This window comes from Physella acuta, unplaced genomic scaffold (assembly GCF_028476545.2).
Source record: "Physella acuta isolate Inbredline_101_S28 unplaced genomic scaffold, ASM2847654v3 ptg000607l, whole genome shotgun sequence".
In the NCBI taxonomy this organism is placed as follows: domain Eukaryota; kingdom Metazoa; phylum Mollusca; class Gastropoda; family Physidae; genus Physella; species Physella acuta.
The window spans coordinates 1,366,461-1,383,281 of NW_026732126.1; the positions used below are offsets into that span (position 1 = coordinate 1,366,461).

At 39.7% G+C, this 16,821-nt stretch overlaps 1 protein-coding gene across 1 annotated transcript in view; it reads right to left on the minus strand.

Moving 5' to 3' along the window:
- Nucleotides 1–16,821, minus strand: part of LOC131947791 (mucin-2) — a 36,620-nt gene that overhangs the window by 8,771 nt on the left and 11,028 nt on the right. Inside the window, exons 2-20 of the mRNA XM_059309111.1 lie at nucleotides 16,263–16,360; nucleotides 15,776–15,889; nucleotides 14,584–14,786; nucleotides 13,535–13,682; nucleotides 12,647–12,799; nucleotides 12,016–12,161; nucleotides 11,384–11,544; nucleotides 10,716–10,863; nucleotides 9,762–9,927; nucleotides 8,077–8,223; nucleotides 5,255–7,320; nucleotides 5,067–5,156; nucleotides 4,533–4,693; nucleotides 3,813–4,014; nucleotides 2,115–2,233; nucleotides 1,457–1,520; nucleotides 990–1,087; nucleotides 642–768; nucleotides 126–228 (exon numbers count right to left, since the gene is read on the minus strand). Coding sequence (XP_059165094.1) covers nucleotides 126–228; nucleotides 642–768; nucleotides 990–1,087; nucleotides 1,457–1,520; nucleotides 2,115–2,233; nucleotides 3,813–4,014; nucleotides 4,533–4,693; nucleotides 5,067–5,156; nucleotides 5,255–7,320; nucleotides 8,077–8,223; nucleotides 9,762–9,927; nucleotides 10,716–10,863; nucleotides 11,384–11,544; nucleotides 12,016–12,161; nucleotides 12,647–12,799; nucleotides 13,535–13,682; nucleotides 14,584–14,786; nucleotides 15,776–15,889; nucleotides 16,263–16,329 — 4,483 coding nt within the window. The 5' untranslated portion in view covers nucleotides 16,330–16,360. The remainder of the gene's footprint in view (nucleotides 1–125; nucleotides 229–641; nucleotides 769–989; nucleotides 1,088–1,456; nucleotides 1,521–2,114; nucleotides 2,234–3,812; nucleotides 4,015–4,532; nucleotides 4,694–5,066; nucleotides 5,157–5,254; nucleotides 7,321–8,076; nucleotides 8,224–9,761; nucleotides 9,928–10,715; nucleotides 10,864–11,383; nucleotides 11,545–12,015; nucleotides 12,162–12,646; nucleotides 12,800–13,534; nucleotides 13,683–14,583; nucleotides 14,787–15,775; nucleotides 15,890–16,262; nucleotides 16,361–16,821) is intronic.

Sequence of the window (16,821 nt, forward strand, 5' to 3'; positions counted from 1 at the left end):
ACCACACACCACCACACCATACCACACACCACACCACCATACCACACCACACACCACCATCTACCACACACCACACCACCACACCACACACCACCATACCACACTAACTAACACGACGAGCCTACCTTCAGTTTTCTGCCAGTCAGCTGATGATGCATGGACGTGGATGTTCATGAAAGGTTTCCTGGTGGCGACTAGAGTCACTTTGGTGCCGATGGGCAGTACAACCTGAGGGGGTGGTCAGGTTATTAGATCAGTTGGTGACAGCAATGTAACACAGAATGAGGTACAGTATGTATGATGTAGTCAAGATTTTATATTAGTTGGGGACAGCAATAGAACACAATGTATTTTAGCATACATGATGTATTCAGGATATTAGATTAGATGACCCCAACATAACACACAGTGGGGTACAGCATGCATGGTGGAGTCAATATATAGATTACTTGAAAACAAAAGAAACAATTAAATCTTTGTAAACTTTAAATCAGAATTTGTCAGATAGAAAACACACACAATTAAAAAGCGATTTTCATTACATATTTTTAATCGAAATTTATGATTTTTTCTTTAAAAACCATTACTCCCATATTTCACATATATAAATACCATACGTCCTACTCATGTGTTGGCCTCACCTCATATTTCTGCCCAACTCCCAGTCGATATATTCTGGTTTTGAAATCAAAATCTCCATTCTTAAAGACTTCTACACCAATGACACTGTTCCCTGAATTTCCCGCGTTCTGTCGAATGTCGCATGTGCTGAAACCAACATAGCAATATATTCACAACATAAACAGAAAAAATATGTTAGCAATTGTTTTTCATGATAAAAGTTGAAAATTTAAAAACTTTAAGAATTTCAGGATATTTAATGTTTCCAATAGAAGTTTTAATATTTACCTCGTTTGATTTAAATTATGTTTGAAATCAAATTAAAATAACTATCTCTATTATTATTATTTTTTAAATAAAGAACTTACTTGAAGACAATGACGTCATCACCGCTACGAATAGCAGCGCCACAGTTGCAGGTCACTCGGTTATTTCCGGCTGAGCACGGTCTGTAGAGGGCTCGAACCTAAACCAGTGGTTAACGCTCTTAGATTTACACATTTATTTTGTTGGCTTACATCAGCAGAGAAATAATAGTTATGTGACTACTTGAAGAGAGGGTTTCTTTCATATATTTTTCTCTGGGGAGGTGGTGCACTTGAAACTTCTAGGGGTAGGGAAGGAGGGCAATTGTAAATTTCCGGGCGGGGGGGGGGGGGGTGGTAGGTGGGGTGGGGGAAATTGGTTAAAGCTCTATGTCAATTATTATTTTTCATTACGTCCGAGGTGGGGGGGGGGGTCATGTGCCTCTCCGGAGAGATGTCTTAAAGAAACTCTGCTAAAAGTGGAGTTAAAGTCTTCAAACAACTGATAACTAAAAAAAAAAGAGTTATACCTCATAAGGCAGGGTAGTGTGTCTGTACATGATAAACTCCCCTGGAATGTGGTTGTTGTATTTTCTACAGTCAGGAACAAAAAAAAATCACAGCATTAAGCAGGGACCAATATTAAAACATAACTAACAAACATTGTAATCGTATTCGGCTTTGTTGTCGAAAAATACAATCAGAGTTTAGAGTTTATCCCATGTTTTAAACTATTAAATAAAAAAAAACACCTGTTAGCGTTAACAAATTACGATTGAAATGTTTTAAAAGATTAGATGTGAAGAAACGCTGGGGTAAAGTAGACTGGACTTGGTCAAATGACCAAGTGACCAATTCCCATATTTTTTAAAATTTTTAAAATAGAGAAAATCAACTTGGCAAAATAGATTTAGATTTTAAAAAGGGACATAACTACTTTGCTGTGCATTTGTTCAAACTTGAAGTTATCTCTCTTGTATGACAATCCGTGAGAAAGAAGAAAATCGTTACAGTGTTATTTGTTTAGGAATATTTTCGAATTTGTTCGTATGCAACAAAAATATTTGCACAAAGGTAAAAAAAACACTACTGGTGTATAATTTATCCACAGTTTCTGTAACCAATGGTCGATTAATTTTTTTTAAATAGTCCAAATCAAACAGGATGCTATAAAAATGGTTCTCTTACGCTTGATCAAATGACGTCATATGGGGGTCGTTGATGGAGCCACACCCACATGGCTTGTCGTTGTCTATGATGGTGATCTCTGTCTGGCCACACGCCACCTCGTAGATCTGCTGGCTCGTCTGAAACATTGGTAGTCAGGGGTTAGCTGTCCTTGGCTCTACAGTCTTAATCTCTACTTACTGTGCCTACAATCTTAAGCTCTACTTACTGTACATGCAATCTTAAGCTCTACCTACTGTATCTACAATCTTTAGCTCTACTTTTTGTACCTACAATTTTTAGCTCTACTTACTGTGCCTACAATCTTTAGCTCTACTTTTTGTACCTACAATCTTTAGCTCTACTTACAGTGCCTACAATCTTTAGCTCTACTTACTGTGCCTACAATCTTTAGCTCTACTTACTGTACCTACAATCTTTAGCTCTACTTACTGTGTCTACAATCTTTAGCTCTACTTACTGTACCTACAATATTTAGCTTTACTTACTATACCTACAAATTTTAGCTCTACTTACAGTGCCTATAATCTTTAGCTCTACTTACTGTACCTACAATCTTTAGCTCTACTTATTATACCTACAAATTGTTATGTTAGCTCTACTTACTGTACCTACAATCTTTAGCCCTACTTACTGTACCTACAATCTTTAGCTCTACTTACTGTACCTACAATCTTTAGCTCTACTTACTGTACCTACAATCTTAAGCTCTACTTACTGTGTCTACAATCTTTAGCTCTATTGACTGTACCTACAATCTTTAGCTCTACTTACTGTGCCAACAATCTTTAGCTCTACTTACTGTACCTACAATCTTTAGCTCTACTTACTGTGTCTACAATCTTTAGCTCTATTGACTGTACCTACAATCTTTAGCTCTACTTACTGTGCCAACAATCTTTAGCTCTACTTACTGTACCTACAATCTTTAGCTCTACTTACTGTACCTACAATCTTTAGCTCTACTTACTGTACCTACAATCTTTAGCTCTACTTACTGTGCCAACAATCTTTAGCTCTACTTACTGTACCTACAATCTTTAGCTCTTCTTACTGTACCTACAATCTTTAGCTCTACTTACTGTGCCTACAATCTTTAGCTCTACTTACTGTGCCAACAATCTTTAGCTCTACTTACTCTACCTACAATCTTTATCTCTACTTACTGTACCTACAATCTTTAGCTCTACTTACTGTGCCAACAATCTTTAGCTCTACTTACTGTACCTACAATCTTTAGCTCTACTTACTGTACCTACAATCTTTAGCTCTACTTATTGTGCCAACAATCTTTAGCTCTACTTACTGTGCCTACAATCTTTAGCTCTACTCACTGTACCTACAATCTTTAGCCCTACTTACTGTGCCAACAATCTTTAGCTCTACTTACTGTACCTACAATCTTTAGCTCTACTTACTGTACCTACAATCTTTAGCTCTACTTATTGTGCCAACAATCTTTAGCTCTACTTACTGTGCCTACAATCTTTAGCTCTACTCACTGTACCTACAATCTTTAGCCCTACTTACTGTGCCTACAATCTTTAGCTCTACTTACTGTACCTACAATCTTTAGCTCTACTTACTGTGCCTACAATCTTTAGCTCTACTTACTGTGCCTACAATCTTTAGCTCTACTTACTGTGCCTACAATCTTTAGCTCTACTTACTGTGCCAACAATCTTTAGCTCTACTTACTGTGCCAACAATCCTAACTTTGATGCGGATTGTCCTCTTCCTGTTACCATCAATGACACCATCAATGGTGGCCTTGATGGGGATGGAGACACCAAACTGCCAGTTGGTGTTGGAGATCTCCACACCACAATTTCTGTTGCTGCCTTCACCCACCACCCCCACCCCTATCACAGCCTGGGGTATACTCTGGGTCTGGGAACACCTGAACAGAGTTAAATTGGAAGAGTTTGATAAAAGAACATTAGATATATGGTTCACTTAATGGGGTTTTGTTTTTGATAATATACATCACACAAAATATGCAAAGTGAACTATGTGCATGTACACATATACATATATACATTTGAATATATACATATGCATATATACAACATAGTTGTATAGTCAAGGTGATATCTGTATCGTGGCGGCTTTCAATGAAAAGCGAAGATCCAGGTTTATTTTTTGCTTTATAACCATTTTAAATAGAAGGTCAGTTGCCGTGGAGACCTTTGGAGACCTTTGTCCACAGTCCCAGACCTATCTCTACGATCTCAGACCTTTCTCTACGATCATACAGACATCTTTCTACAATCTCAGACCTTTCTCCACAGTCCCAGACCTATCTCTACGATCTCAGAGCTATTTCAACATCCACCAAACATTTGTCAATGGTCTCACACATCTCACTTTTTACAACATTCATTGTTCTACAAACACTAAAGATTTTGATAACGTTACTTTAAGTCCTGGTTGTGGCCGAGGATCTCTGTGATAACTTCCACCCTACAGCCGCCGTTCTGCTGGGGTTTACACAACAAGGCTGGGGGTACCGTGACGGCTAGTTGGAGGGTGAACACGCCGCTGCCTTCTGACACGGTGATTGGTGTGTTTGGTGGGCACTGTAAAGATAGACTACTTTTAGTGGGGATTGTTTGTGTGTGGTTGGTGGGCACTTTAAAGATAGGCTAGTTTTAGTGGAAAATGTGTGTGTGTAAAGATTGGCTAGTTTAAGTGAATCATCTTTGTGTGTGTGGTAGTTGGGCACTATTGTAGTCTAGTTTTAGGAAACATTTATTGCGTGTTTAGGGTTACTGTAAAGATAATCTAGTTTTAGTGAAACATATGTGTGTGTGTGTGTTTAGTGGTCATTGTAATGATAGTCTAGTTTTAGGGTAAAAATACATAAGTATTAGAAAACATTTAGAACATCAGTTGTTAGTTTATTGTTATATGCTAATGCCCCCATAAGAGTATCCAAACAAAAACTCCTACCTGAATAGCAGGAACAATGGTGTTACTGACAACACTGTTGCACCACACGGCACTGTTGTCCAGGTATTTAGACTCGGCCGTACAGGTAATCTATCGGTTAAAGAAAAATGACAATTGTAAATAGCAAAATAATTTCTTTGAAAGTACGACGAATATATATGTCTGAGTTCATGCTAGTTTGTATTTACCCTAGCGTTCAGAAGGTCGATGCCAATCTCCGTGATTAAAATGGAGGCGGAGGTGTCAGGGGCTTCAATGTACTTGGTCCAGTTGCTAGAGACGCCATTGACGTACCAGGTAAACTTGATGGTGACGCCCACGCCTGGAGGCTGGGGTACGGAGCAGGTCAAGGAGCCTTGACCGTTGGCGTTGACAGTTGAGGTTAGGGTTACTGTTGGGGTGATGGGTGGGCAGGGTGGTCTTGTTGTGGGTTGGGGTGTTGGGGCTGGTGTTGTTGTGGTGGTAGTGGGTGTTGTGGGTTGTGGTGTGGTAGGTTCTGGTGTTGGTGTTGTTGGTTCTGGTGTTGTAGGTTGGGGTGTTGTGGGTTGCGGTGTGGTAGGTTCTCGTGTTGGTGTTGTAGGTTCTGGTGTTGTAGGTTCTGGTGTTGTAGGTTGGGGTGTGGTAGGTTCTCGTGTTGGTGTTGTAGGTTGCTGTGTGGTAGGTTCTGGTGTTGATGTGGTAGGTTCTAGTGTTGGTGTTGTAGGTTGCTGTGTGGTAGGTTCTGGAGTTGGTGTTGTAGGTTGCGGTGTGGTAGGTTCTGGAGTTGGCGTTGTAGGTTGCGGTGTGGTAGGTTCTGGAGTTGGTGTTGTAGGTTGCGTTGTGGTAGGAAATGGTGTTGGTGTTGTAGGTTGCGGTGTGGTAGGTTCTGGAGTTGGCGTTGTAGGTTGCGGTGTGGTAGGTTCTGGAGTTGGTGTTGTAGGTTGCGTTGTGGTAGGTTCTGGTGTAAGTGTTGTAGGTTCTGGTGTTGTAGGTTGGTGTGTGGTAGGTTCTGGTGTTGGTGTTGTAGGTTGCGGTGTGGTAGGTTCTGGTGTTGGTGTTGTAGGTTCTGATGTTGTAGGTTGCGGTGTGGTAGGTTCTGGAGTTGGTGTTGTAGGTTCTGATGTTGTAGGTTGCGGTGTGGTAGGTCCTGGTGTTGGTGTTGTAGGTTCTGGTGTTGGTGTGGTAGGTCCTGGTGTTGGTGTTGTAGGTTGCTGTGTGGTAGGTTCTGGAGTTGGTGTTGTAGGTTCTGGTGTTGGTGTGGTAGGTCCTGGTGTTGGTGTTGTAGGTTGCTGTGTGGTAGGTTCTGGAGTTGGTGTTGTAGGTTCTGGTGTTGGTGTTGTAGGTTGCGGTGTGGTAGGTTCTGGTGTTGGTGTTGTAGGTTGCTGTGTGGTAGGTTCTGGAGTTGGTGTTGTAGGTTGCTGTGTGGTAGGTTCTGGAGTTGGTGTTGTAGGTTGCGGTGTGGTAGGTTCTGGTGTTGGTGTTGTAGGTTGCGGTGTGGTAGGTTCTGGTGTTGGAGTGGTAGGTTCTGGTGTTGGTGTTGTAGGTTGCGGTGTGGTAGGTTCTGGTGTTGGAGTGGTAGGTTCTGGTGTTGGTGTTGTAGGTTGCGGTGTGGTAGGTTCTGGTGTTGGTGTTGTAGGTTGCGGTGTGGTAGGTTCTGGTGTTGGAGTGGTAGGTTCTGGTGTTGGTGTTGTAGGTTGCGGTGTGGTAGGTTCTGGTGTTGGTGTTGTAGGTTGCGGTGTGGTAGGTTCTGGAGTTGGTGTTGAAAGTTCTGGTGTTGTAGGTTGCTGTGTGGTAGGTTCTGGAGTTGGTGTTGAAAGTTCTGGTGTTGTAGGTTGCGGTGTGGTAGGTTCTGGATTTGGTGTTGTAGGTTCTGGTGTTGTAGGTTGCGGTTTTGTAGGTTCTGGAGTTGGTGTTGTAGGTTGCGGTGTGGTAGGTTCTGGAGTTGGTGTTGTAGGTTCTGGTGTTGTAGTTTGGGATGTTGTAGGTCCCGGTGTTGGTGTTGTAGGTTGGGGTGTGGTAGGTCCTGGTGGTGGTGTTGTAGGTTCTGGTGTTGTAGGTTGTGGTTTTGTAGGTTCTGGTGTTGGTGTTGTAGGTTCTGGTGTTGTTGGCTCTGGTGTATTGCCAGTATCTGGTTTTATTTCAGTAGCTGATGGTGATGTTGTTGGCCTCTGAGTTACAGACGTAGTATCTGGATCTCTTGTCGTTTGCGGTAGGTCGGTGGTCAAGTTTGGATCTTCGGTTACAATCGTCGGTACTTCCCATGTTGAGCACTGGTCTTAATTAAGATATAGGTAGAACATTTTATTAAAAACCAAACCGCCAACAAACTAAAACATTTTATTCAGAAGCAAACATTTTTTTTGTGTAAGAGTAAATGAATTTATCGATTATCGTAAACAAATTATGAATTTGATGTTTGATTTGTGGATATGTACATAAGTTTTTGAATGCTTTAACTGTAAAAGATAAATGCATAATGTGCTGCAAAAAAAACCAAGTTAATAAAAAGTCTAGTGACAATTTAAGCGCAATTTCCTTATGTTATCTAAAAATAGATAGTGATCAAGTTTGGGTGCATTCAAGCTAGGAGAACGATCGGTTTGTAGTTGTTTATGTAATTTTAAAAATTTTTGTGACCGAACGAAAGGATATTTTTGAAAACTTTCTTCGGCAATATTGTTCTAAATTATGGCAGGAATCGATTGGTAAATGTTTCAAGTCGCTAAGTGGTCTGGTTGCCGAGATATGGGCCAAAAACTGCATTTTTTCGAGGTTTTTCTTTGCTTTTCCGGGAAATCCAGGAAGGAATTCCGGGAATTTTTTTGGCCTATGTTTATCCTCGGAACTTGCTTAACATATTTGCTTTTGGAACTAGTCCTCGATATTGCTTCGTTGAGGAGGAGATACGACTTAAAGCTGCGGACACGCTGCGGACACATCCATCCATCCATCCAGAAATGACGAGTTAATAATCGCAATCCCCCAGTATGGAAATTGCGCTAAAAAATCAGGGTAGATAACTCTAACTTACCATCTGGAACACAACCAGCGGGACAGGTGAACGCAGTGGTGTGGACACTGTCCAGTGTTGTAGCACTGTCCTCGGTGGTAAGCTCAGCAACTGTTGTAGGACTATAGGTTGTTGTGGTTGTGGTTGTAGTTGTGGGTTTTGTCGTACCTGCAGAGAAGCAACTTTTATTGACAAACAAAACTATCTGTAACACGGGCTTAGAAGTTTTACCCAAACACTTATTGACGCGTCTAAAATATTTGTGTGTTATGTCTTGGCATTGTATACACGTGTCTCATGTAAGTCAAATATGAAAAAAACCTAAAAGTGTATAAATAATGGACACAAAAGAATCTTGATAAAATTGCAATATTTATTAACATAAATCACAATATAAATAATGTAAGTCTGATTACAAAATCGCATATTAGCAAAGACGAATATTGAAAAATAATATTCATTGAGCTTAGTTGTCAGAAATTGTTTTGAACGTTATATTTTTTTTAAATCAAACCAAACACAACATCAATGGAACTTAAAAACACAAGTAGCTAGCTATAATATAAAGCTGACTGGAAACTTGCATACACATCAGCTGTGGCCAAACAATTTATTAATTTTTGATATAGCTGTAGCACTTTTGGTGGGGGATGGTGGGGGAGTGTAGGTATATTGGCTAACTAGACATAGATTTTCCGTAAATAATACTGTCTAGATGAACGTAATGATTTGAATATTGTTGGCCAATGAGATAAAAGTGTGGGTGCCAATGAGATAAAGTGTGGGTGCCAATGAGATAAAGTGTGAGTACCAATGTGATAAAGTGTGGGTAACCAATGAGATAAAGTGTGGGTGTCAATGAGATAAAGTGTGGGTGCCAGTGAGATAACGTGTGGGTACCAATGTGATAAAGTGTGGGTACCAATGAGATAAAGTGTGGGTACCAATGTGATAACGTGTGGGTACCAATGAGATAAAGTGTGGGTACCAATGTGATAAAATGTGGGTACCAATGAGATAAAGTGTGGGCACCAATGTGATAAAATGTGGGTACCAATGAGATAAAGTGTGGGCACCAATGTGATAAAGTGTGGGTACCAATGAGATAAAGTGTGGGCACCAATGTGATAAAGTGTGGGTACCAATGAGATAAAGTGTGGGTACCAATGTGATAAAATGTGGGTACCAATGAGATAAAGTGTGGGCACCAATGTGATAAAATGTGGGTACCAATGAGATAAAGTGTGGGCACCAATGTGATAAAGTGTGGGTACCAATGAGATAAAGTGTGGGTACCAATGTGATAAAATGTGGGTACCAATGAGATAAAGTGTGGGCACCAATGTGATAAAATGTGGGTACCAATGTGATAAAGTGTGGGCACCAATGTGATAAAGTGTGGGTACCAATGAGATAAAGTGTGGGTACAAATGTTGTACAGCGCCTTACTACTAGTGAACAAAGGAAATACTTTTACGTAATATGTTGATAAAAACTTGTGTACATTTTGCGTTGCAATGCCCAGGTATTTTATCGTTTTTTCAACGGATGGGAGCACATAACGGGAGAACAAGACGGATGACATGACGGATGACATGACGGATGACATGACGGATGGAAGGACATAACGAGAGAACAAGACGGATGACATGACGGATGACATGACGGAGGACGTGACGGATAGGAGGACATATCGGAGGACTTACATGTGCAGTCGACGATGTTGTTGTTGACCAGTATGAGGATGTGTACCAACCAGATCTTGATGGAGCTGATGATGGAGTGGGCGTGACTACCACCAAAGATCAGACTATTGGTCACTGACACGCTAGTCACGTGATTGATTGACGTGGTCGTCTCGGCTACCAACACCTGGAACAAAGCCAATTATATCAGAAGCTTTAGTATGGTTACACCTGTATCAGAGGGCTTTATTATTGTTATACCTGTACCAGAGGGCTTCCAGACTTTTTTCCGTGGAGGGTGGGGGCAATTGATATTTTCGAAGGGGGGGGGGGGCACTGGTAAAAGTATATATTTACTATATAAATTCCATATCGTTCGGGGGGGGGGGGGTGGCTGTAGACTCTTTTCGCTGGGGGAAGGGGGGGGGGTGTTGTGCGTTTTCTAAATTTACCAAGTGTGGGATTATTGGGATAATTTCGACAATTATCTTCTCTAGGATTTATTTTGAACGAGCGGAGTATGTCTTGTTAATTATGTCTTTAAAACGGTAATTATGATTGCTAATTTCCTTTTAAAAAATAAAACATCAATACTAATGAGTAGTCACAATGATTGTCGATATTATACGACAACTTTGACCTTTAGTGACCAAGCCTACGCCATTGACCAATGTGAAGAAACTACTGATCGCCCCCCTATCCCCCCGAAATTTTTTTACCGCCCCCCCCCCCCCCCCCCCCCGAACGAAATGAAATCTATATAATTTATATAGAAAATATATACTTTTAACAGTGTCCGCCCCCCCCCCCCCAAAGAAAGTCTACCACCCCCCCCCCCCGAAAATTTCAAGTACCCCCCGGAGAAAAAAGTCTGAAGAAACACTGAATACGAGATAGTCACGTATTCGACTAAAATGACTAAATGCGTAGAAACCAATGTCTTGACTAAAACCCGAGCAACCACGTGATACTCACGTTGTTGATGACCAGTTTGAGCGAGGTGTCCAGGCTCCAGGAGACGTAGACGCTGACAAACTCGAGTGACCAGTTGATGGTGTCACGTGGTACGGACAGGTACCAGGACTGGTTTGTAGTGGACACCACGATATGGATCATCCCGAATCTGATGCAGACATATATAAGCTCAATTAGTATTCCGTTATATTTATTGTCTCATGGTTTACTCTTAAATGAAACTAAAGTACCCCAGCCACCACCCAGATCACAGCCATACACTACCTGTAGCCACCAACCACTACCTTTAACTGACCACTACCTGTAACTGACGACTACATGTAACTGACCACTACCTGTAACTGATCAATACATGAAACTGACCACTACCTGTAACTGACCAATACCAGTAACTGACCACTACCTGTAACTGACCACTTCCTGTAACTGACCACTACCCAGATGACAGCCATAGACTACCTGCGGCCACCAACCACTACCTGTAGCTGACCACTACCAGTAACTGACTACTACCTGTAACTGACCAGATGACAGTCATAGACTACCTGTAGCCACCAACCACTACCAGTAACTGACCACTACCTGTACTGACCACTACCAGTAGCTGACCACTACCCAGATGACAACCATAGACCATCTGTAGCCACCAACCTGTAACCTGGTCTCACCTGTACACCATGGTGACACCTGGCTGATCAGGCTTATCTCCCCCACTGGTGAAGATGATGCTATTCTCTACAATGGACACGACCTTGATGGTCACGTGAATGGTCAAACCCTGGGTGCACGCGCTGGGGTTAGTCAGACATGAGTCGTTTGAAACTGGAATCTAAAATAAGAGACCCAATGTTTACACGACCATTACGATTGATTAAATTGAAAGTACATTGGTAGGTTTTATTAAATGTGCATGTATGTAAGCTACCTAACCTCCCTCAAAACAACCAATGTTATTTATGTAGGTTACATTGAAATATAATATCAAACTTGTTTACAATTAAGTAATTTCTTGATCATAGAAGTAGAGTTCATATGTTTCTTGACGTCAGCGTATGGCCTTTACTTTCCCCAAAATAAGTCGGATCTCGGTGGACATAAACGTCCTACCGTCCCGAGATCCTAACTCGAGACCTTACGCTAGTAGCCGAACGCTCTACCAATCGACCACGCCGTCCCACTTGGTTGACTTGGCACAGTGATGTGATACGGTAACTCGCGTCCATATTGTGTAGACTATCGTAACTTCGCCAGTCAATTTAGTGTGCACGTTGACCTCAGAGATCTGTGATAAAGTACTCACCACAATAGCCTGCTCTGGTTTGCTAAGCTCCACCCCCTCCGGCCCCACTTCCGGCTTCCCCTCGAGGGTAAGATTCCAGCCATCGGACACAACACTGTCTTGCGTGATGTTGATCAGGCTCCAGGACGGACCAGTGTATGCTGGCACTGTAGTTGATAATTGTGTATTGATGTAATTAAACTAATATAGTGCACAAAGTACTATTGTTGTAAAACAATACTAACTGAAAAAGTTTAAATTAGCTGGCATAGATTACAGTGTTCCGAAATTCGTGTATAGTAACTCAATATGAATGTTTAGAGGAGCAGTATTTTAAAATAAATTTAATTAAACATTTAAATATTCACAAAACAAATATTTTCGAATTAACATAAATAAATGAAACATCAATGAATTTTTTTATATTATTCAAATATTTAGTAATTTAACGCAATTATAAATGAAGTTTTATCTAAACATCATAAAAGTATCTAAAAATTATACTAAACAGCGATTTTGAATCATTTTACAGCGTCTTTCCAATTAACAAAAAATATAAAGAAACTTATAAACTATGTCAGTAAAATAAAAAAATAAATTAAAATACGACTGGAACCTTCAGAGGGATAACAGATGGAAATCTATAGCCTACCTGTTGTTGGAACTGTTGTAGTAGTTGTTGTTGTTGTTGTCGTTGTAGGAACTGTTGTAGTTGTTGTTGTCGTTGTCGTTGTAGGAACTGTTGTAGTTGTTGTTGTCGTCGTTGTAGAAGTTGTAGTTGGTGTTGTGGTACCCTCAGTCGTAGCTAGAAACATAAGAAGGATGAGCGAATTAAGCAAACAAAACTACATGACTCTTCTGGTTCAATCTTAACACAACAGATATCAGATACAGTGTTTCTTTCAGACTTTTTACTCAGACATTATGTTATGTATGTTACAGTATTAAGGTGTAACATTCGACGTTAGAACTAAAATTAAATTAAACGTCTTATGTTTTGTTCAACTATCTAGTGGTACACATGTACAGAAAAAAATGCAATAGCGTTTGATTTGAACCTTTCTCTGTATATGGCGTTGTAAACTACTACGTGCTAAACAGTGTTTTCACTAAATTCTCTACTTTAAAGCTACACTAGAGCAGTGGGGTCACAAGGTCGGTGACACCATCCAAAGGGGTGACACCAAAACAAAATATACCTAATTTTAATGAGAAAATATGTTTTTCCCGTTAATTTAACAGCGTATTAGTTGTGTTTACTTTGTTAGACATAGAGTGACAACGGACGGAAAAAACACCAGTGTCTATGGTTTTGGTATATGATACATGTTGCCGTTAGCGGAGGTGGGGGGGGGGGGTATTTCACCAGGATCACGCGACCTAGAGACGCCACTGCAATACAGTGTATGATGCATTTACTGCGACGATACACTGAATTCTGTTATATATACAATTGTGCAATACAAAAAAACTTGTGTTGCATTAAATACTGTAAAACATTGTATCTTGTACAAAACGACACAAAAACCAAGGGTCTTACTTGCTGGTACACACTCCAGGAGTTCCAAACGAAAACATGGCGCCTTTACAAACGTCTTGGGCACGATTCTCACCATGTCTGTGTTAATGGATGGACTAAAGGCCATGTTGCTGCTCACTACAGTGTTGTTGTCTAAGGCTGATTGATTCTTAAAGATAAAAAGACGGTATTTGTCTTTTTACGTCTAGGTTAAATAAATATTTTAGCAAACATTGATCTAGCTATACAAATCAAACATTTAGAAAATAATTTAAATGGTTTAAAACAAATTGCTCTCTCGTTTTATAAAAATGCATTTTTAACGTAAAACAGCGGCAAACATAATTTAACACATTATTTCTTGTTTTCATTTATTATTTATTTATCTCTCTATTAATTTTTAAACATAATACGCCTACAAGTTGCATAGCCGTTATTATAAATATTTCTCTGTAAAATAAAATAAAAATAGTTGAATTTATTATTTTTATATTAATTTTTTTTAGAGTTTTGGTTTGTGTCTTGTATAATAAAGTATTATTTTCACTTGGACACATTGAAACAAATAATTCACGCTGGAGACGCTTTCAATACATAGGCCTTTATCAATGCTATGTGAACTCGAATTAAGATATTTGTGTAGTTTTAAAAAATAACGAATATGTTTTTGTTTAATAGACTGTTGCACAGGTGGACTGGCCCACCGGTCTACCGGGAAAAGTCCAGGTGATTCCCAATTAAAATATCTCGGTAGGCGACCAGGAACGTTGTAATAATCATCTGTTAAAATAATGTTGGTATTTTATCATTCCTTAATACCAGCCTCAAATGCAGGGTTGATGGAGAAAAATTGCACAGCGAAAATTTCAATCCGGGATATGGAACACTTTTTAAAAATTTCTCAGGCCTCTTGGACACAGCCAGTCCACACCTGGACTATCAGTGTATACACCTCTGATAGTTTTAGTAACTAGCGAGATTTTAATTATTTGACTTTTTAATCATTGATTCATTAACAAATCATGAATTCTTTAAAAAGTAAAACTAAGTAATAACATATATGCATCTACCTGGACAATTAAATACACAACGCCATTTATTCTCAGGTAAAGATCAAACGCCTGCATGAAATACTCGGTGTAAAATCCTGGTCGGTTGCCGCCGCTGTGCCGCTGTAACATGAGCCCTCCTATGGGCGTCACCTTGTCCAGGCGGATCTCCACCGAGGGGTTTTTGTCATCAGGGTCTGGACACCAGGCGTTACCGTACGATTCTGGTACAGAGAGTAGACAATGTGAATAGTGGCAGGTGTTGGCATAGTTGGGATTTTAACAAACATAAACGGTTGGGAAATACATGGAGCTATGACAAGTATCGAGTTCGAATACAGGTCCAAGTCAGTAGAACGTCTCTGAGTCCACCCAGCTTTGATGGGTACCTAACTCGTGTTAGGGAAAGTGAAGTTGGCTGGGGATAGTGCTGACCACACCTTCCCTTCATATGCCGAGGTCAAGAAACATATGAACTCTACTTCAGCTGCCCAATGGATCTTTAGGTCTAAAGAGAGTCTGTATGACAACCAGCTGACGTCTACACTGTGCTGATAGTCCTGCAACCTGAGTCAATGTCGACATGCCCATATATGGCTTAAGTCCCCGCGCTTGGTTACCGCGTTCGGGTCGGTATGACGTATCTGAGTCTACTCAGCTCTAACGTGTGCCTGACTCGAGTTGGAAATGTAAAGCTATGAGTTAACTAGATAATCATCTAATTTGCCAAGAGACACCCTACTGTGTCCGTTCCATAGAGCCTTAATTCCGAATGAATATTTAGCATTGTTATTCTTTATTTTACTTAATGCCCACTTTGACGTTTCCGTGGCAAATTCCCACTGTTAAATGAAACTGTTAATTTATTTCGTAAAAATGTTTTGCCGTGTTATGTAAACAACTAGTCAATTATCAGTCGAGGTAACTCTCCCATTACCAGGCAGGGTAATTCTCGTTGACGAATCTGCCGTCTGATTAGTTTCTTTGATGGGATTTCACGGCTTGTTTATTTATCACATCATCTCTTATCTTTCACGGTTCAAAGTATCTAACGCTTTTTATAAATTTTTATCCTACGAGCCTTGATGTTAAGCGGATCTTTTCAATAGCGAGTATTTTAAAATCACATTATATAACCAATATACATAGTAAGTATTTTAAAATCATATTATATAACCAATATACTTGTAGTAAATTAAAAAAAAACAACAACCTTCGCAGCATCCATATCGTATTTGTTCTTTTCCGTGAACTTTGTCGTTTGATGACGTCACGATGTTGTTTATCGGAACTTTGTTAGGGTCGGCAACTCCGTAAGGAAAACAAACTACAGGTAGAAAAATTTGTAAGAAACACATTAGTGAAGTTTAAATGGAAAGTGGAGATCTACAAGAGATCAATCTTTAATTAATAAACTAAAATTATGTGTTATATTTTATAAAAGTTAAAGTGACATAACAAGGGTAAGCAAAAATATCATATTTTCTTTTTAAATAAACGATAGCTTTGACACAATAAATATTCGGAAATCTAAAAAAATGTTTAAAATAATGAGTCAAAGAGATAATTGTAATTCCTTCCCGCCCCCACCCTATCCCTTCATACCCTCTTACGTAATTTGTAGTATATTTTAGCTTACACGGTGTATTAAGAGTAAGTTTAAAGTCAATGACCGAACTAAACCTATCAGCAGACGTTACCTTGAGCATAAGTCTGGCTGGCTAGGGCTAGCATTAGAAGAATGGTCTGAAGTGTTTTTTTTTCCATGGCTTAATGGCTCTCACTGGAGATGAAGTTTCTGGTTTTTTGGAAAAAATTAGAAAGTATTTTTTTTTAAAACAAATTTAGAACATTTTGTCAAATGTCTTTAATTTTTCACCAGATAAATAGTCACACGTCTGTGTTTATAGAACACTATGAATATTTACTCACCTCAATCTATAAAATACTATCGATATTTACACACCTCACTCTATAAAATATCGATATTTACACCCACCAATCTATAAAATACTATCGATATTTACACAACTCACTCTATAAATCACCAACAAGATTTAATAGTTACGTTTCTTTTTCAATGAAATATAAAGGCGAGGGCACATTCTAAAGACTGTTAAATCTCTTGAGCCCTAGAACTATTTTTACACCTGAGGTATTTTTATGGGACGGTGTGTCCTAGCGGTATGTCGCTAAACTGATAAGTCTTGAGTTCGAATCCGGGTTCATGTCAGTAGAACGTCCATGGGGCCACCCAGC